Source organism: Balaenoptera musculus, chromosome 4 (genome assembly GCF_009873245.2).
Source record: "Balaenoptera musculus isolate JJ_BM4_2016_0621 chromosome 4, mBalMus1.pri.v3, whole genome shotgun sequence".
In the NCBI taxonomy this organism is placed as follows: Eukaryota; Metazoa; Chordata; class Mammalia; order Artiodactyla; family Balaenopteridae; genus Balaenoptera; species Balaenoptera musculus.
In genome coordinates this window covers 115,617,367-115,640,303 of record NC_045788.1, presented here as the reverse complement: position 1 = coordinate 115,640,303, position 22,937 = coordinate 115,617,367, and the positions used below count along the sequence as shown (strand labels likewise).

Here is a 22,937-nt window from a genome sequence, read left to right as displayed (position 1 = left end):
GGTGTGAACCATGGTTAGCTTTTCATTTGCTATTAGCAAGTAGATATGAATCATGCAAGGTTCACACCATGCATGTGAAATCAATAAACTTAAGAGCAGTTAAGTGTTGCAACTTTTGATAACTAAAGCCTGCCAGTGGGAAATTATAGAGAAAAAAAGAATCCATATAAAAAATAGAATGTTAGAGCTGGAAAGAATCTCAGAGGCTGTTTGTTCCGGGTTTGCCAAAGACAATACCAGACCCCAAGCATGTCATGGGCATGTAGACATCTGATCAGTATCATGATAGGCTCTACCAGAAACGTTTCCAAAGTCAAGTAACCTCAATGAAATGGGTAGCAATTACAAAGGCTGAATTAAACAGCCTCCTGCGGTTTTCTTTCACAGGAGGTTTATACTAACGTACTAGAGAATTGCTAGAAGAGGCAGGCAATATGCAGGTTTTGCATGACTTATTTCCTCATAGACCCCTTCTGTCCACAAAATATCTTGTGGGGTTAGTTTTCTTCAGGCCTCATGTTGGGGAGTGCTTTTCTGGTCCCGTTGCTTTTCTATATAAATGAGGAAATTGTGACCCCGTGTGAACATATGGATTGCTGAAGTGCACAAGTGAAAACTGGAGTTAAATCTCTGAATTTTCAATTCAGTATTCTTTCTACTGCATTCAAATTTCAAATTCGGAGGTAGCAGTGTAGAAATAGACACATACATGAAGTAGGAAGCATATTAAATATGTGTGTGTGTGTACATATTATATATTCTGTATGTACGAATATTGTTTGTATCTGAAATATATATTATACATACAATATATAGTGTACATAGATGCTATCTATAATATATACATTGTATATATAATGTATACATATGCGTACTGTATCTGTATGAATGTGTATATAGGATAATTGAAGGCTGTGCTCATGGAGCTAAATTCTGTGTTCAAGTTTTATCTAATCAATTTATTCTGCTGAATTCACTGAAAAGAGTTTCAAGTAAAATTCTGCATTTGTAATAGTAAAAACTTATACAAATGGACTTTAACTATATGGCGTATGCAAAGCTCTGGTAAGGTTTCCAGGGAGTAGATTTATTTGTGAATCTTGAATGTAAGAGTTGTTATTGTAGTTGAAATAAATAGAATGTGAAATTATTTGAAAAATGATTTTTAAATTATAAAAATTCATAAATTATAATTATTATTATAATACATTGATCCTTTAGTTCTTTTAGTGATTTGATATTTTTGTATGCTATTTGATGAAAGTCCAATTACTAATATTCTATTTCTCAAATCTCAGGTTATCAAACTGAGCTATGGAAAGATGTTTTAAAAGAGAGAATAGAGAACAGAACTCTCAGGACCACTGTGTTTTTGGATACTGTTGGCAGAAATCCATTCTGTAGTAAGTTAACATTTTTAACAAATGAACCAATGATTAGTTTTATATACTAATTCATATTTTTATTCAAAATTCAAATCTCGTAATGTACTTTCAAGGAACTTTAAATTTTGTTAGAGCCAGTTATACAAATTCAAATAAGGACTTAATTTTTGAATAAAATGAGCATATGCTTTGGGTAATATTCTTCCAAAAAAATCAAGATCTTCTTTTTTTACCCCCAATTTCCATGATTATCCTTCCCACGTTTAGAGTTATGTCAGCATATAACAGCTTACAGAGTTTAAGACATCTATCTACACTATTACCACCCTTTCAGAAACTGAAACTAAATTACATAAATGCAAAAATATGCAAGTAAATAATAATCTTCCCAATATATTTAGAGTTAGACAAGAGGAAAAAATTTGAAGAACAGAAGAGAATCTCAGAAATGTATTAACTAATTAGTTTTATGAGGAGCTATTTAAAAAAGTAAAATTATTCTATTTGGAGAGCAAGATCTTAAAGTGCTTTATAAATAAACGCAAATCCTATTATATGAAGAATCTTATGAAGTAAGTTTCCAGTCACTGCCATTGATCTTGGTTACTGGGGAATAAATATTTAAAATAGACTTATTATTTTAAAATATTTTAGGTCAGTTATTGCAGATGTTTTGCAGTCAAAGTTATTATCAATTTTTAAGATATTCTTTAAACATTTGTGATGTGCCCTGTCATCCAGAATTGGGCTCATCCATTTTTTAATCTAAAATTTTTATTGAATTAAATTTGGATTCACATGCAGATATAAGAAATAATGCAGAGGGATCCTGTGTATAATTTATTCAGTTTTCTTCTGTGGTATAATTTTGTAACACTATAGAATAAATGTAATATCATTACCACATGATATTGATATTGCTACAATCCATCCATTTTATTTTATTTCCTCACTGGTGTGTGTGTGTGTGTTTAGCTCTGTACAACTTCATCATCATATAGGGCTTTGTATCTATCACCACAGTGAAGACATTGGACAGTTCCATCACTACCAGACCCCTTGGGTGGCACTTTTATAGCCGTATATACCAGCTTCTTGTCCTGCTGTTTCTAATCCCTGACATCCATTAATATACTCCTAAAATTTTGTCATTTTGAAAATGTTATATAAAGGGAATCGTTCATTATGTGACCTTTTAATTGGCCTTTTTAAAGTCAGCATGATTCTCTGGAGGTTCATCCAGCATGTATCAATAATTCATTCCGTTATATTGCTGAGTAGTATTCCACAGTATGTATGTACTGAAGTTTGTTTAATCACTCGTCTCTTGTAGGACATTAGGCACGTGTTTAGATTTGGCTATTATGATTACTGCTGCTATGGATATTTGTATAAAAGTTTTTGTGTGAATTTAAGTTATCATTTCTCTGTTAGAAAGGCCCAGGAATACAAATGCTAGGTCAGAAGTTAATTGTATATTTAACCTTATAAGAAATTGAGAAAGTGTTTTTCAGTGTGGCTGACCATTTTGCATTACCTGCAGCAAAGTATGAGTGACCTAATGAGTGATTTCTTACTAGCATTTGGTGTTGTCATTATTTTAAAAAATTATCCTTCCTGATAGGTATATAGTGATGCCTTGTTGAGGTATTAATCTTTGTTGCCCTAATGGCTTATGAGACTGTGTATCTTCTCTGTATATCCTCTTTGATGAAATGTGTGTTTGTATCTTTTGCTCATTTTCCAATTGGATTTTTTTTAACTGTTGAGTTTTGAGGATTCTTTATATATTTTTGATAGTAGTCCTTGTTTCCTTGTTGAAGATTTGGTTTGCAATTATTTTTTCCCAGTCTGAAACTTGACTGTCTTTTCATCTTCTTCACAAGGGCTTTCACAAGGGCAAAAGTGTTTACTTTTGATGAGGTCTAATTTATCATGTTTTCCTTTCATGGACTATGCTTTCGGTATCTAAGAACTCTTTGCTGAGCCCTAGGTCCTGAAGATTTTCACCCCAAATTTTTGTCTAACAGTTTTATAGTTCTGTGTGTTCCTTTAAACATAGACAACCTTGTTTTAAATTTATATTGAAAAGTACATACCTTAGAATATCTAAAATAATCATTGCCAAGAAGAATAAAGAAGAAATAATCAATTTGACCTTTCTTCTGTATCACATCTCTTTTTCTGATTCTCTTCTTCTGTCTTCCTCTTCTACCTTTAAGGGTTTGTGATTACAATCTTTGGGACTGCATTGGGCCCACTTGGATAATTCAAGATAATCTCTCTATTTCAAGGGCAGCTGATTAGCAACCTTAATTCCATTTGAGATCTTAATTATCCTTTGCCATTTCAGGTAACATATTCACAGGTTCCAGAGATTAGGACACGGACATATTTGGGGAGGTCTACCACAATTATAATATGCATATGTGACTTTTCACAGTTTACTGGTATCAACATTTACCACGTCAAGTGAAATGTGGGAACTTCACTTCCATTTAGGTTATTTTACATTCTCCACTTCTATATATCGTCTTGAGTATCGGATCATGTGATAATTTTTATTTCAAGTATCAAATATGATGTATAAATTCACAAGGATAAGGATAATTTATTGTACGCACCCATATTTCTTCTCTTCCTATTATTACCTTTTGTTTCTGATACTCCAAGATTATTTATTTCATCAATTCCTCTGTGTTCCTTCTTACAATATTTAAGAATGGGTCTGTTAAAGAGAAATCCTTTAAGTTTTTCTTTGTCTGAGAATGTCTTTTATTTCTCCTTTATTCTCAAAGGATAGTTTTTCTGGGTATAAGATTTAGAGCTGAGTTCCTTCTTTTAGCACTTGAAAAATGCTGTGTCACTTCCTTTTGGCTTCTGTGGTTTCAGATGAGAAATCCGTTGTAACTCAATTTGGTGTTCTCCTGTAGATAACACATCATTTCTCTTTGGCTGCTTTCAAGATATTTTTCTTTGTTTCTAGTTTTCTGAAGTTTAATTATAATTCTTTTGTTATACTCCCACAGGTCCCTGAGGTTCTGTCCATTTTTTTTCTCAGTCTGTTTTCTCTGTTTTCAGGTTGAGTTTCAGGCAGATCGATCTGTTCTCCAGTTCACTGATTTCTATGCTCTTTCATTTCCACTCTGCTATTGAGACTATCCAGTGAGTTCTGTATCCATTATGGTATTTGTCATTTATGTAATGTCTACTTTATTTTCTTTTATAGCTTCTGTTTCTTGGCTGAGATTTTTCTATTCCTTCATTTTTTTTCAAGAGACTCTGACTTTGAAGCATTTTTATGACAGTTCCTTTAAAGTCCTTGTCAGATCATCCCAGCCTCTGATTCATTTCAGTGCTGGCATTAGTCGATTGTCTTTTCTCACCAGAGTTGTGATTTTCTTTGTTCTTGGTATAATGGGTAATTTTCAATCACATCTTGGACATTTTCTCTATGTGACAATTTGAGTCCTGTTTAAATCTTCTATTTTAGCAGGAGTTACATTGTTTAGGTTTTGGCTTTATGTATTTTGAGGCTGTGAGTTTTAGCTACATAAAGCTTCAGGATTATCATATTTTCCTGGTGATTTGCTTTCCTTTGCTCCTTTTTTTTGCTTCATAAATAAAAATGCATTATTTTTTGCCTCACAGACTATTTTATCAGATTTTGTCGCAACAACAATTTGTCTCATAGAGCCTTCGAATATTGTGTCTTCTTTTCTATCCTCAATATTATATTCAGTAGTATTTTATTTCACTTATTTAACAATAAACAATTATTATGAATATTATCATTAATCAAATGCTCACTTATATTTACCAATTTCAGTTTTCTACATTTTATCTTGTCCTTTCCTCCCTTCCCAACTCCTTCCTTTGGGATTTAATTTCTATCTTGCTAAAATAGATCCTTAATGACTTTTCACTAAGTAATGTCTCTCAGTTTGTTTGTTTGTTTCCTTGAAAATGTCCTTATCTTTTTCTTATTCTGGAATGTAAATTTAGTCCAGAATAGAATTCTACATTGAGAGTTTTTTCATTGAGTACTTTGAAGATATTAATTCTCTCATTTTAAGATAATTTTTTTTTCATTTATTAGCAGTCTAATTGTTCCCTGCAGATAATCTATATTTTTCTTCTGGTTAAACTTATGTATGTATATATGTATTTATTTATCCATCTATTAATTTATGCATGATTTGTTGTTATTTTCTAGTCTCAGTGGTCAGTTCAAATCTCTATTAAAGAAAAAATATTTGTGTTATTTCAAAATAAAGATTCATGTCACATTTTAACAGAAAACTCTCATCAGTCTGCTCTTCTTCAAAATTCTCCCTTCAGAACAAGTTGGATTTTGTTTTTTCCAGAATTTAGGTACCATAATACTGGAGGATTTTTCATGTAAATTTTTGGAGGTCCTTAACCAATGGGGACTTGTAAATTTAAATTCTGTGTTACCTGGAGTTTTATTTAGTCTTAAGGAATTTATTTTTCCACTTAAGACCCATACACAACCAATAGGAAGAATTTTTCAAGTTTCTCTTTCAATGACAAAGCAGAGAGCTAAGGTCCCTGACTGTGCAAGGTTTTTCACTGTAGCTCCATCACTTAGTGTTGTCTCCTGCTGTAGCATGGAAATTGACACTTCATCCTTTGTCTCCATGCTACACCCAGTTCTCAAGTCCCATGCAGATCCAGGGCTTCAGTTCTTCTTAAGCCTTGCCTTTAATTTCTCTTCATTGCTGTCTCCTGATATTTTCTCTTCCTTCATCTGAGCTTGGTCGTGTTTTCAATTTACACCCATAATTTCTATACGTTTGTAGCAGGAGGCAGGCTTATTATGTAACATCTCAATATATCATACTGCCAGGAATCATCTGAGCAAGTATGAGCACCCACTTTTTTGGGTGAGGGGACCAAAGTATTTTATCTAAAGCTGGGCAGTCACTTCAAAGTAAGAAGTGTTCCTTTATGTCTTTTGTGTTAGCAGTTGATGAGGGTCAATTATAAATCCATTAACTTATTTGAGGTAGTACTAAGCATCTGGCATAGGCAGGAAGTTACTCTGGGCTGTTTAGTAGCAACATTTAACAGCTAGCATGCACAATTTTAGTACATATGTATTTCACAAGAAAAGTTCATCTATCCCATGTTCTGTTTATATACATTGTCTTCCAAGAGTTTTGCATAATATTGGGAAAATTCACGGAGAGTAAGAACTTTCTGTGTAGCCCAGACAATATCGGGTATAGGGATGAGTTCAGCATCTTTGCCTCTGAAAGATATATCAATTTTTTTGTATGGGCATTTTGAAAAAGAACTACTATAAGCTCACTCTATATAGGACTGTCTAATTTTACAGTCATTCCGAAACAACCAGTGAAATTGGGAATTATATTTGTCAAGCAAATTTAGCTAGGACTATTAATCAGATAATTAAGGAACCTTATCATATTTACCTTAGATGTGCTATTGATAGAGAAAAATTGTTTAATTGACCTAAATTCTGATATTTTTCGATTTGCAGACAAGTTAGTATTTACTAATTATTTGACCAACTTTTCACCATACCCATGACTGTCTGGCAAGCTTTTATTCCTTTTTCAAGACTAGTTAAAAATTAACAAGAGGGAATTTCCCTGATAGTCCAGTGGCTAAGACTACATGCTCCCAATGCAGGGGGCCTGGTTCGATCCCTGGTCAAGGAACTAAGAGTTCGCAAACCACAACTAAAGATCCCACAGGCCACGTGCCACAACCAAGACCCGGCACAGCCGAATAAATAAATATTAAAAAAAGATTAACAAGAGGTAAAATATATTACTTATGTACAAAATGAGTGCCTCTCAATATTATTTGCAGATATTATATATGCCTAGATTACATAAATATATATTTACATGCATATCTGCACCAAAACAAAGTTAAAAAATAACATGAATTGCATTCCATATTTTTGTTTTGTAGCCTATTATTTTGTTCTCAGTATAACTGTTCTGGATAAAACGATGAAGGATGGCTATATTACATTTAAATTATTAAACCAACTTGGAATGGTTGAAGAGCCAAGGCTCTATAAGTAAGTATAATTTAGTATCTTTTTGTTTTATAAAATATGTTTTCTCGAGCTTTTGGAGGATAATCTAAATAGTATAAATTTTCTATGCAGTGAGTCTTAAACTGTTAAATATTAAATGGATCTCTGGTGTCATATTCTAATTCATTCATTCTATGGAGGGAGATGCCGAATATGAAAGAAACGAAATAACTTGTTCATGTGATACATCTAGCTACTACAAGAGTTAGAAGAAGAGAAGAAACTTTCCACCTAATTTTGAACACTGATAGAATGTGTTGTAATAACTAATAATATCACCCCATAACAGTTTATTACTTTAAACTGCTTAGAATTGTGTATATATGTATATACCCATGCACACATATACGTATGATTCATCACTTATTCTTATCAGACACATGCTTTGTTAGCTTTTGAATTCATGTATTCAACGAGTGTTATTCAGAACCAACCAAACGTATTCAGGCATTTCACCAAATGATGGGGATCCAAACTAAAATAGTAATGTTACTGTGCTCAAGGAGGTCACAGAATCCTGGAGGAGACTAATGCATAATTACAGCTCTGAGTAATAAGTTTTATAGTAGCAGAACACTTATATGCTATGGGAGTACAGAGAAAGAAGCAAGGAAGCATTTGAAAGGGTGGTATTGCAGTCAGGGAATGGGAGATGGTGCTTTCAAAGGCATGGATAGGAAAGTACGTGAGTTCATTAATAGCACAGATTGCAGTCCTAGAGCAGTTGTTTCAAACTTGTTCAGAAGGGAAACAAATTGTGAGTCTTGCTTTCCTTTACAAGAATCATGTTCTATGCAGAACACCATGAAATACTGATGCATTTTTATTCAAACACTTGATTAGTGCATTTTTCATGAACAATGTAAAATATAAAACCCATACGCATGGTAAATCTACCCATCTAAGCCTGGCCAATGGCTTTCTTGTGTTTCTATTAATAATTCTTTGCTAATAAATTTAATCATGCTTTAGGATTTTAACCCTTTTAGATGCCAGGGAAGTCAGAGACTTTTAAATGATCTTTTATTTCCCTTTTCAAAATTAGAATAGGAATTTTTTTTGCTGTAGAAAATGTGTTATATTATACAGTAGAAAGTGAGAATAATCTATAATTATATTGTCCAGGGATATTCACATTACTATTTGGTTTATAAACATTCCTCTTCTTCTTCCTCCCCCTCCTCTTCCTTCTCCTTCGCTTCCACCTTCATCTCTTCCTTTTCCTCCTCTTTCTTCTTCTTTTACATGCCCCTGCACATGCCTGCATTATTTTTTTACTTAGCAATATTAGGATCATTTTGCAAATGTGTTCTGCATTCTGATTTTTATACTGAATGCGATAGTGTGATCATTTTTTCTGTGTCACTAAAAATCACTTACACATCATAATATGATGCCAAATATATTAATATGCCAATATAGGATTTTAAACAGAGAGTGTCAATATTGTGTATTCAGGATAGAATGACTCCCCAGATGGATGAGTAATGGGGAGATTAGTGTGGAACAAGTCCAGAGTGGTTGCTATTGTAATAATTTATATGAAAGATAATGGAGGCTTGGATCGAGTCAGTGGAAGTGGGTTTTTAGGATTTACAGTAGATTTGTTTTTGTGATTAATTAAACATGTGAAAGTGAAGGGAAAAAAACCAATCTGGAGTGACTTTGAGTTTTAAGCTTGGCGACTATTTGAATTATGGTGCCATTTACTGAGCTAGGAGATACATGGAGAGGAGCCAATTTAATGATTCAATAAAATTTCTTGAACTGTACTAGAAATTAAGGAAAAAATTTAGGGAAAATTAGATTTCTGTCCTTTCATAATTTTTGTCTAGTGAGCAGTTTGCAAATACATAATACAAATAAAATGATGATGTTCATCATTCCTGTTTCCAAACAATTTTTAATGAATATCTATATTGAGCTAGGCACTGTACTAGGTGCTGAATATACTATGATGAGAAAAACAGACATGATCCTACCCTCATTAAATTTACAGTCTAATGAGGGATATAAAACAAATAATTATAAAAATATGTAAATAAAAATCTGTCTGTGAAAAATGTCTTGAGGAAAATTATAGTATGTACGGGAACATAAAATAGGGAATGTGAAATAGTGGGGTCACTAAAACTTTCTCTAAGGCCTTTTTATATTAGTTGAGACCAAAATGAGGAGCAGGAGTTAGTCGCTCTGCTGCATTCTGGGCAGAGGGGCCAACAAAGGCAAAACTCCTGAAGCAGGAGAAAGTATAGTCCATTTTGGGAGCTGAAGGAAGTTTATTATGTCTGAGAATAGAGGCAGGGAAAGGAAGAGAATGATGAGAGAGGTTTTTAAACACTTAGATTTTGGAGGAATTAGAACTTGTAGGACATGTTCAAGGATTTCTATTTTATTCACTGGGCAAGAGAAAACCAATGAAGTGTTTGCACTGGGGCAGTCTGGTTGGAGCCAGGACTGGATTATAATTTTGGAAAAACAATTTAACCACAGTGGATTGGAGAGGGAAAAGACAGGATGCTGTTGCAAGAATAAAGACCAGAAACAATGGTGCCCTGAGATAAAGTGTTTACAGTGGAAATGGAAAAATGAGGATTAGGATGGATTCAAAGCAGATTCAGGATATTTCACAGACAGTCAGCAGGCACATGGGATAGATTAGATGTAGGAGTCAAAGAGAGGATGGGGGGGACCTGCAAGATGGTAGAGGAGTAAGATGTGGAGATCACCTTCCTCCCCACAAATACATCAAAAATACATCTACATGTGGAACAACTCCTACAGAACACCTACTGAACACTGGCAGAAGACCTCAGACTTGCCAAAAGGCAAGAAAATCCCCACGTACCTGGCCATGTGGCTGACAGGGCCCATGTACCTGGCCATGTGGCTGACAGGGTCTTGGTGCTCCAGCCTGGTGTCAGACCTGAGCCTCTGAGGTGGGAGAGCCGAGTTCAGGACATTGGACCACCAGAGACCTCCCGGCCCCACGTAATATCAATTGGGGAGACCTCTCCCAGAGATCTCTGACTCAATGCTAAGATCCAGCTCCACCCAATGGCCAGCAAGCTGCAGTGCTGGAGGCCCCATGCCAAACAACTAGCAAGACAAGAACACAACCCCACCCATTAGCAGGGAGCCTGCCTATAATCATACTAAGTTCAGAGACACCCCAAAACACACCACCAGACACGGCCCTGCTCACTAGAAAGACAAGATCCAGCCTCACCCACCAGAACACAAGCAGTCCCCGCTACCAGGAAGCCTACACAAGCCACTGAACCAACCTCACCCACTGGGGGCAGACACCAAAAACAACAGGAACTACAAACATGCAGCCTGCAAAAAGGAGACCCCAAACACAGTAAGTTAAACAAAATGAGAAGGCAGAGAACTACACAGCAGATGAAGGAGCAAGGTAAAAACCCACCAGACCAAACAAATGAAGAGGAAGTAGGCAGTCTACCTGAAAAGGAATTCAGAGTAATGATAGGAAAGATGATCCAAAATCTTGGAAATAGAATGGAGAAAATAAAAAAAAAGTTAAACAAGGACCTAGAAGAATGAAAGAGCAAACAAACAATGATGAACAGCACAATAAATGAAATTAAAAATTCTCTAGAAGGAATCAATAGCAGAATAACTGAGGCAGAGGAACGGATAAGTGACCTGGAAGATAAAATAGTGGAAATAACTACTGCAGAGCAGAATAAAGAAAAAAGAATGAAAAGAATTGAGGACAGTCTCAGAGACCTCTGGGACAACATTAAATGCACCAACATTCTAATTACAGGGGTCCCAGAAAAGAAGAGAAAAAGAAAGGGTCTGAGAAAATATTTGAAGAGATTATAGTTGAAAATTTCCCTAATATGGGAAAGGAAATAGTCAGTCAAGTCCAGGAAGTGCAGAGAGTCCCATACAGGATAAATCCAAGGAGAAACACGCCAAGACACATATTAATCAAACTATCAAAAATTAAATACAAAGAAAAAATATTAAAAGCAGCAAGGGGAAAGCAACAAATAACATACAAGGGAATCCCCATAAGGTTAACAGCTGATCTTTCAGCAGACAGAAAGGAGTGGCAGGACATATTTAAAGTGATGAAAGGGAAAAACCTACAACCAATATTACTCTACCCAGCAAGGATCTCATTCAGATTTGACGGAGAAATTAAAACCTCTACAGACAAGCAAAAGCTAAGAGAATTCAAACCAGCTTTACAACAAATGCTAAAGGAACTTCTCTAGGCAGGAAACACAAGAGAAAGAAAAGACCTACAATAACAAACCCAAAACAATTAAGAAAATGGTAATAGGAACATACATATCGATAATTACCTTAAATGGAAATGGATTAAATGCTCCAACCAAAAGACATAGACTGGCTGAATGGATACAAAAACAAGACCTGTGTATATGCTGTCTACAAGAGACCCACTTCAGACCTAGGGACACATACAGACTGAAACTGAGGGGATGGAAAAAGATATTCCATGCAAATGGAAATCAGAAGAAAGTTGGAGTAGCAATTCTCATATCAGACAAAATAGACTTTAAAATAAACACTATTACAAGAGACAAAGAGGGACACTACATAACGATCAAGGGATCAATCCAAGAAGAAGATAAAACAATTGTAAATATTTATGCACCCAACATAGGAGGACCTCAATACATAAGGCAAATGCTAACAGCCATAAAAGGGGAAATCGATGGTAACACAATAATAGTACGGGACTTTAACACCCCACTTTCACCAATGGACAGACCATGCAAAATGAAAATAAATAAGGAAACACAAGCTTTAAATGACACATTAGACAAGATGGACTTAATTGATATTTATAGGACATTCCATCCAAAAACAACAGAATACACATTCTTCTCAAGTGCTCATGGAACATTCTTCAGAAGAGATCATATCTTGGATCACAAATCAAGGCTTGGTAAATTTAAGAAAATTGAAATCGTATCAAGTATCTTTTCCAACCACAATGCTATGAGACTAGATATCAATTACAGGAAAAAAAATGTAAAAAATACAAACACATGGAGGTTAAACAATACACTATACTAAACAACCAAGAGATCACTGAAGAAATCAAAGAGGAAATCAAAAAATACCTAGAAACAAATGACAAAACACGACGACCCAAAACCTATGGGATGCAGCAAAAGCAGTTGTAAGAGGGAATTTTATAGCAATGCAATCCTACCTCAAGAAACAAGAAACATCTCAAATAAACAACCTAAACTTACACCTAAAGCAATTAGAGACACAAGAACCAAAAAACCCCAAAGTTAGCAGAAGGAAAGAAATCTTAAAGATGAGATCAGAAATAAATGAAAAAGAAATGAAGGAAACAATACCAAAGATCAATAAAAATAAAAGCTGGTTCTTTGAGAAGATAAACAAAATTGATAAACCATTAGCCAGACTCATCAAGAAAAAAAGGGAGAAGACTCAAATCAACAGAATTAGAAATGAAAAAGGAGAAGTAACAACTGACACTGCAGAAATACAAAGGATCATGAGAGATTACTACAAGCAACTCTATGCCAATAAAATGGACAACCTGGAAGAAATGGACAAATTCTTAGAAAAGCACAACCTTCTGAGACTGAACCAGGAAGAAATAGAAAATATAAATAGACCAATCACAAGCACTGAAATTGAAACTGTGATTAAAAATCTTCCAACAAACAAAAGCCCAGGACAAGATGGCTTCACAGGCGAATTCTATCAAACATTTAGAGAAGAGCTAACATCTATCATTCTCAAACTCTTCCAAAATATAGCAGAGGGAGGAAATCTCCCAAACTCGTTCTACGAGGCCAACATCACCCTGATACCAAAACCAGACAAAGATGTCACAAAAAAAGAAAACTACAGGCCAATATCACTGATGAACATAGATGCAAAAATCCTCAACAAAATACTAGCAAACAGAATCCAACAGCACATTAAAAGGAGAATACACCATGATCAAGTAGGATTTACCCCAGGAATGCAAGGATTCTTCAATATATGCAAATCAGTCATTGTGATATACCATATTAACGAATTGAAGGATAAAAATCATTCTCAATAGACACAGAAAAAGCCTCTGACAAAATTCAACACCCATTTATGATAAAAACTCTCCAGAAAGTAGGCATAGAGGGAACCGACCTCAACATAAGAAAGGCCATATATGACAAACCCACAGCCAACATCGTTCTCAATGGTGAAAAACTGAAACTATTTCTACTAAGATCAGGAACAAGACAAGTTGCCCACTGTCACTGCTATTATTCAACATAGTTTTGGACGTTTTAGCCACAGCAATCAGAGAAGAAAAAGAAATAAAAGGAATCCAAATCAGAAAAGAAGAAGTAAAACTGTCACTGTTTGCAAATTACATGATACTATACATAGAGAATCCTAAAGATGCTACCAGAAAACTACTAGAGCTAATCAATGAATTTGGTAAAGTAGCATGATACAAAATTAATGCCCAGAAATCTCTTGCATTCCTTACACTAATGACAAAAAATCTGAAAGAGAAGTTAAGGAAACACTCCCATTTACCACTGCAACAAAAAGAATAAAATACTTAGAGATAAACCTATCTAAGGAGACAAAAGACCTGTATGCAGAAAACTATAAGACACTGATGAAAGAAATTAAAGACGATACAAATAGATGGAGAGATATACCATGTTCTTGGATTAGAAGAATCAGCACTGTGAAAATGACTACACTACCCAAAGCAATCTACAGATGCAATGTAATCCCTATCAAACTACCAATGGCATTTTTCACAGAACTAGAACAAAAAATCTTAAAATTTGTATGGAGACACAAAAGACCGCGAATAGCCAAAGCTATCTTGAGAAAGAAAAATGGAGCTGGAGGAAGCAGGCTCCCTGACTTCAGACTAAACTACGAAGCTACAGTAAACAAGTCAGTATGGTACTGGCACAAAAACAGAAATATAGATCAATGGAACAGGATAGAAAGCTCAGAGATAAGCCCACGCACATATGGTCACCTTATCTTTGATAAAGGAGGAAAGAATATACAATGGAGAAAAGACAGCCTCTTCAATGGGTGGTGCTGGGAAAACTGGACAGCTTAAAAGAATGAAATTAGAACACTCCCTAACACCATACACAAAAATAAACTCAAAATGGGTTAAAGACCTAAAGGCCAGACACTATAAAACTCTTAGAGGAAATCATAGGCAGAACACTCTATGACATAAATCACAGCACGATCCTTTTTGACCCACCTCCTAGAGAAATGGAAATAAAAACAAAAATAAACAAATGGGTCCTAATGAAACTTAAAAGCTTTTGCACAGCAAAGGAAACCATAAACAAGATGGAAAGACTACCCTCAGAATGGGAGAAAATATTTGCAAATGAAGCAACTGACAAAGGATTCATCTCCAAAGTATACAAGCGGCTCATTCAGCTCAATATCAAAAAACCAAATAACCCAATCCAAAAATGGGCAGAAGACCTAAATGGGCATTTCTCCAAAGAAGATATACAGATTGCCAACACATGAAAGGATGCTCAACATCACTAATCATTAGAGAAATGCAAATCAAAACTACAATGAGGTATCACCTCACACCGGTCAGAATAGCCATTATAAAAAAATCTACAAATAATAAATGCTGGAGATGGTGTGGAGAAAAGGGAACCCTCTTGCATTGTTGGTGGGAATGTAAATTGATACAGCCACTATGGAGAACAGTATGGAGGTTCCTTTAAAAACTAAAAATAGAACTACCATATGACCCAGCAATCCCACTACTGGGCATATATCCTGAGAAAACCATAAGTCAAAAAGAGTCATGTACCACAATATTCATTGCAGCACTATTTATAATAGCCAGGACACAGAAGCAACCTAAGTGTCCATCGACAGATGAATGGATAAAGAAGATGTGGCACATATATACAATGGAATATTACTCAGCCATAAAAAGAAACGAAATTGAGTTATTTGTAGTGAGGTGGATGGACCTAGAATCTGTCATACAGAGTGAAGTAAGTCAGAAAGAGAAAAACAAATACTATATGCTAACACATATATATGGAATCTAAAAAAAAAGAAACAAACAAAAAAAGGTTCTGATGAACCTAGGTGCAGGTTAGGAATAAAAACACACACGTAGAGAATGGACTTGAGGACACAGGAAGGGGGAAGGATAAGCTGGGACGAAGTGAGAGAGTAGCATTGACATATATACACTACCAAATGTAAAATAGATAGCTAGTGGGAAGCACCTGCATAGCACAGGGAGATCAGCTCGGTGCTTTGTGACCACCTAGAGTGGCGGTATAAGTAGGGTGGGAGGGAGACGCAAGATGGAGGGGATATGGGGATATACGTATGCATATGGCTAATTCACTTAGTTACACAGCAGAAACTAACACAACATTGTAAAGCAACTATACTACAATAAAGATGCTAAAAAATTTTTTTTTAATTAAAAAATAAAAAAGAGAGGATGATCTGAAGGGCAAAGCCTAGTTGTCTGGCTTGGGCAATAGATAGTGGTGCCACTTAAAATTATAAGAAAATTTCTAAGTTTTAGGGCAGCAGTGTCCAACTTTTTGGCACCAGGGACCGGTTTTGTGGAAGACACTTTTTCCAAGGACTGTGGGGGTGCAGGGGGAGTTCAGCCGGTAATGCTAGCGATGGTTCAGGTGGTAATGCGAGCGATGGGGAGCGGCAGATGAAGCTTCGCTCACTCGGCTGCCACTCACCTCCTGCTGTACGGCCCGGTTCCTAACAGGTCATGGACCAGTACTGGTCTGCAGCCCGGGGGTTGGTGACCCCTGTTGTAGGGTTTTTGTTTTTGTTTTTCTTTTTTTTTTTTTCTTGTTTGGTCAGAGGTGAGTGTTGGGGAAGATGTCATTAAATTAGAACTTAGTGAGCTTTAGGCATCCTTGAGATATCCAAGTAGACATAGTGAATAACAGCGGGTATATGTGTCTGGGTCTCATCAGACAGGGCTCAGCTGGGGGCAGAAGTTTGGTGGAGCACACAGTTGGTATTTGGAACCAGTGGAGTAGATGTGAGTTTTGGGGGGAAGACAACATGTTACCATCTGGCTATGTTGACTCTGAAGTATCTCTGAGAAATCTAGATAAGCTCTTGGACAGAAATTAGAGATATGACCAATGACATTATATTCTGTGAAAGAGGAGGTAGTCACTGCCACAAGGGAGCAGGGATGGGTTTTGAGGGGAGTGATAACAACCTTTTTTGGATCTAGATGGTGTGGGAGAATCAAAAGGAGAAGAGAGCAGGGACAAATATAAGATGGCAGAAGTGCTGGGTGTCCCGCTGGTTGCTTTTCAGCTATTCTATGAGTGATAGTTACCTTTGCTCAAGTAAGTCATTGTTGCCTCAAAGGAAGAAATTATTTCAACAGATTTTTTTTCAGTTTCCTTTCCTCTTTTCTTTCCCTTTCCTTCTCTTCTCTCCTTCCTTCATCCCCTTCCTTCCTTCTTTCCTTTGTATCTTCCACCCACCCTCCCTCCCTTCCCCCTTCCCTTTCTTTCCTCCTCCTCCTCTTTCTTACCTTTCTCCTCCTCCTCATACTCCTTTGCTGTTTCCTTTGGAGTCAGGCAGACCCATGAAATGATAAAGTGGCACAGAACAACAAAGGATCACTATTTGAGGGCCCAGTCTATTCAAAGAACGGAGATAGTTGTTCAGGGGCCTATAAAAAGAAGCGAAATGTGACTTCTCTAATCTTAGTTATATGTACAATCTAGATACCAAGTCGGAAAGACAAGATGTCCCACTTTTTCTCAAAAAAGTTTTCCCAAAATATTTGAGTGTGGGGATATATATATTATTCTTATTTTATTTTGTTTTTAATTACTATTTAAATTATTTTAATAAATACTTTACCACATGTTTTATTGTTTGGCCTTTTCCCTATAATATTGGGATTTCTATCTAATGTTTATAAGATTATATTGATTTTGAAGTTGTATTACAATTTGAATTACTAATATGATGAGATATTAAATTTTCTGTTTAGGAAGAACAGATTATTTTGTAAACATCAAGAATTCAAGATTCTTGCTCAGTTTTTAAATGATGTTGTAAATATTTCAAGAATTAGTTTGGCATATTTTCAGAGCTCAAATCAGCAATGTTCCACATGCAAATACACTATTCAACGTCTCAAGTTAAAATCACTTACATATCCAGAAAGGTAAGAAAACTAAATTTTGATTTCAATGTTATCTCTTTTTTTTTTAAAAAAATTTATTATTTATTTATTATTTTTATTTTTGGCTGTGTTGGGTCTTCGTTTCTGTGTGAGGGCTTTCTCCAGTTGCGGCGAGCGGGGGCCACTCTTCATCACGGTGCGTGGGCCTTTCGCTATCGCGGCCTCTCTTGTTGCGGAGCAGAGGCTCCAGACGCTCAGGCTCAGTAGTTGTGGCTCACGGGCTCAGTTGCTTCGCGGCATGTGGGATCTTCCCAGGCCAGGGCTCGAACCCATGTCCCCTGCATTGGCAGGCAGATTCTCAACCACTGCGCCACCAGGGAAGCCCCTCAATGTTATCTCTTAAACTTGAAAATATTGCTTTGCTAAGGAGTGGTTTAAAAATTCATGTACTCGAATATCTGTTTATTGTGTATTTTAGATTGTATTTTATATAAATATTGGAATATCTAAAAGATACAAAAATTTTTTTTGGCTTAGATGAGATTCATTTTGGAATCACATTACCCAAGCAAAGAAAAAACACATACAATCATTTCATGAGACACAATAAACATGAAAAAAGTGAGACAAATGTCTGCCTTAGAACTTTATCAGTCATTTCAACGGGTTTCTGGATTGCTAGAAATCTCTCTTCTTTGGTTGACTGCAACACTTTCTCTTTATCTCCGTTTATGTTCCTGTATTTATATACTTGATTTCCCAATTACCTTTTTGTGAATGTCAAACACCGTAAATAAGAATCTCTGGAGAATAAAAATAATAAAAATAATTAGTGGTAAGCATATGCATTTAGATGAGGTCTATCTCACAAAGCAGAACTGGGAAAATTCTTTGAAGTATGTTATTTTGTAAACTTTTGGTATGAGAATAGTCATTCAAAAGTCAATGAGTGGGGACTTCCCTGGTGGCACAGTGGTTAAGAGTCCGCCTGCCAATGCAGGGGACACAGGGTTCGAGCCCGGTCCGGGAGGATCCCACGTGCCTTGGAGCAACTAAGCCCATGAGCCACAACTACTGAGCCCGAGCACCACAACTACTGAAGCCCGCGGGCCTAGAGCCCGTGCTCCGCAACAAGAGAAAAGCCACCACAATGAGAAGCCCGCACACCACAACGAAGAGTAGCCCCAGCTCACCACAACTACTGAGCCCGAGCACCGCACCTACTGAAGCCCGCAGGCCTAGAGCCCGTGCTCCGCAACAAGAGAAGCCACCGCAGTGAGAAGCCCATGCACCACAACAAAGAGTAGCCCCAGCTCGCCACAACTAGAGAAAGCCGGCACACAGCAACGAAGATCCAGCACAGCCAAAAACTAAAAAACTAAATAAATTTATAAAAAAAAGTCGATGAGTGAAACGTCATTGTAATGGAGGGATAACAAGGGGTAATTTTACTTTTGCCTTTGACTGAAATACTTACAAAAATACCAAAATATATGGACATTTTCAGTTAGGAACATTAGCAAAACCATTCCCTACCAAAGTATATCAGAGAAAGAGAAAGTTTGGGGGGGGTCATGTTTAAAGGACTAGAGCTGCAAGATTTTTAATTTTCAACTGATCTCTGTATCTATTATTTTAACAACGAAAACCTATGCTAAATATAAGAATAGAAACTGTAGTCCTACAAATAGAAATTTGTAGTCCTCAAAAAATAGATTTTAAACCGGTCATGGTTGTTGCACTATCATATTCCCCTAGTCTCCTCCATTAATACCTCTCTGAGCCTCAGGATGCTGAGTATGAATAAAGAAGTGTAGTTGTTATAGTTTTACATGCTCTGTTTCTGGCACTTAAATGTAAAGGATTTATATTGTTCTGGAATATAGTCTTCTCCCTGTATATCATAACTGGAAAGAGAAACAAAAGAGTTTCTTCCTCAGTCTAGAAGAAGCATATGCTGTAAGTTTCAGCCAGGCATTAGCTAGAATCTTTGTATATAAAACAGCACATGAGCTCGCTATGAGAAAGAGAAATTTAGTTCCATACGTCTGTACAGTAAAAGGAACCAAGGATAATGTATATACGGGCAAGTGCCAGAGCTAGATACTCATCTCTCATTGTTCAAGCAGAGGTGAACAGGAAAAACACAACAAAATGGTGCCTAATTCAGCATCAGCAACATAAGAAAGATCCAACAATCAAGATTTAGAAATAAGATGGAATTTTTAAAAGATTTATTACAGGAAATTTCACAAAGAATTGCTTGGTGTTCTCAATAATATATAAGGAAACAGTAATCCGTGAAGGAACAAGTGAAGAGCAAGATGATCAAGCAACTGACTGTGATTAAATGGAACTGACAGAGTTAAGAAACTAAGGTCAACATCAAATTTAGTGTCAACATTAAAAACAAGAAAGAGTAGAATTATAATGTAGAAAACTCATTTTTAATAACCTACAGAATAAGGTAATATAATAGAGAAGATTGAGGAATAATTTTTTGGGAAAATAATTAAAATGCAAAAATGTAGATACCTAGTATTGCTGAAGAGGAGACACAACAGAAGAAGTAACTACAGATATGATGAAAGAATCTCTCCTCAACTGAAGAAGATACAGATCTCATTGATAGAATGAACTAAGAACCAGGAAACTAAAAGAGAGCAACGTTTAGAGCCACTCATATATTTTATTTTTAAGATTGAGTGATAAGTATAGAATTCTGCAAGTATTCAAAGACTTCTTCATGGAATGGAAGATTTAATGCTGTAGCAATGGCAATTCTTATTAAACTCGCCTATAAGTTTAACATGACTCCCATCAAAATCTCCAGAAGAGATGGCTTAGCTCTTCCTACTTAACTTGGAATAACAAATTTTTGAGATGAGCCAAGAAAATTTGAATAATGAGAGTCGTGTTTATAACTTTAACTATGAAACAGAAAAGCAAATTCCAAAACAGCAATAATTTTAAAAGTTTGATACTGGCAGAAGAATATATATGTATTTAAGGGAGTAAAAGGAAAACTCCAAAACGTAATTTTGTAGATGATGTGAATAACCTTTCAAGTAATGGCACAAGAATAAATGACAACTGAAAAAGAGTTTGTCTTCATTATAACATATTCAAAATTAGTTATAGATATAGTAACATATCAAATATAAAACAGTAAGGAGAAAACATAGGCAAATGTTTATGTATGCAGAATAATGAAAGCCAAGACAGAGAAACTAAATGGAAAATATTAATCAATTTGCCTCCATACAAATTAAAAAAATAAAATCTGTATGTCACAAACATTATTAACAAAAACAAAATAAGAAAACTTTTATAATGTATGGGATATAGAATGGCTTTCAATTATTTATATATTAATACATTTTACAAAAATACAGAAAGACACATCTCAGTTAAAACATAGAGAAACATCTTTTTCGTTGCCTTAGTCAAAAAACCTGGGTTCAGCATAGACATCTTTTTCTGTCACACTCCACATCCAATCATAAAAACTTTTGACCCTACCTTCTAAACATATCCAGTATGCAACCACAGTCTCAATAAAAGCCAAAGCCCTCACAATGGTTTACAAATCCCACCTGACTCGGGGGCTACACCTCCACTATCCCATACCTCCTTGACCTCAGCTCTTCCTTCACTGAACTGGCTCTTTAGCTCCAGCATTGCAGGCCTCCTTGCTGCTCCTTGAACATACCAGGCAGGATCTTTCTTAGAACCTTTGCACTGGCTGTTTCCTCTGCCTGAAAATTTCCTTCCCTAGAAGGCTAACTTTCTCTTCAAGATTTTGCTCAGATGTCATTTTTTCAATATAGCAATCCTACCACTCCTGATCTCCCTGACCTTGCTCAAGTTTTGTTTTTCCTCATAGGACTTATAGGTAGTATACTACATACTTATTTACTATGTTTGTTGTTTATTGGTTGTCTCTCCCCATGTAGAATTTAAGTTCCTTGAGGACATTGATTTTATCCATTTTGTTCACACAAGTACTTCAACTGTGCCTGGTACAAAATAGACACTAAGTGAATAGTTGAATGAAGAACCACAGAAATAAATAAATTGACAAAGAGCAGTTTAAAAAATTAAAGGAATAAATGGCTAATAGTCATATTTTAAAAATTGTAACCCCAATAGTATTCAAATAAATTAAAATTAAGGCAATGAGATATATCTCTTCCCAAATTGGAAAAAGAAAAAATCTGTTGTTGCTGAAGTTATACAGAAATTTCCACTGTGTTTCACTGCTGGTAGGTGTGTAAACTTATAAGCACATTCTGGAAAGAATTTAGCAAAATATGTCAAGAATCCTCAAATGTTAATACTTCTAGCCTGTTATTTCTTCTTCTAGAACTTACACTTCAGAGACTAGGTAGCATAGGGTAATGTTCAGAGTGCCTGAGTTTTCACTTTAGTTCAGTTCCTTGGTAATTCTGTGACCTTGTCAAATTGATTAATCCTTCTGTGTCTCAGTTTTTTAATCTGTAAAATGAGCGTAGTGATAATCAACTTCACTACTAAGGTTAAATATTGTAACATTTATAAAGGATATAAAATATTGTCTGACATAGAATAAGGGTTACACAAATGTTTGTGAAATAGATACGATATCAGAAATGCACATAAATATTTGTATAGAAGAGAACTCTTTTCACAGTCTGATTTATAATGCTGAAAATTAGAAATAAATTAACTGCTCAACAATGAGGCACTTGATAAATTTATTATGGAATATCCACAATATGAAATGTTAGGCAATCATTAAAATGGCAAAATTACCATAACATAATGGTTAATGACTCATTTTTAATATAACAAAAATATATGTATGCCATAATTGGAAAAAACTTAATGAAATTATTTTCTCTTACAAAGGGATCTTGATAAATTTATACGATACTAAGTGAAGGACTTTCTTAAGAAGTTGTAATTTGCTGTATACTTTAACAATTATTGCTCTTCTTGATTACTATGTAGAAAAATTAGCATATAGTAAAAACTGTAGTGTTTACAAAAAGTGAAATTGTTGAATATTTTAATATTTAAACAAGAAATTGTTTTTGGATTTTGAAGTTGATGATGTGATTTTAAAATTATTTCCATATCTACCTCTTGAATTTTTAAAAATTATAGACTCCTTAAAAACAAAGAGGCAAATAATAGTTTGTGGTAGTTATTAGAATTGAGATCTTTGGTTCCTCTAAAAAATCACTGAGGATTTTATATTTTATCTTCAATAAGTAGTTAT

At 35.3% G+C, this 22,937-nt stretch overlaps 1 protein-coding gene across 1 annotated transcript in view; it reads left to right on the top strand.

Moving 5' to 3' along the window:
* Positions 1–22,937, top strand: part of LIPI (lipase I) — a 66,303-nt gene that overhangs the window by 28,745 nt on the left and 14,621 nt on the right. Inside the window, exons 7-9 of the mRNA XM_036850717.1 lie at positions 1,299–1,403; positions 7,353–7,464; positions 17,540–17,716. Of these exons, the coding sequence (XP_036706612.1) occupies positions 1,299–1,403; positions 7,353–7,464; positions 17,540–17,716 (394 nt within the window). The remainder of the gene's footprint in view (positions 1–1,298; positions 1,404–7,352; positions 7,465–17,539; positions 17,717–22,937) is intronic.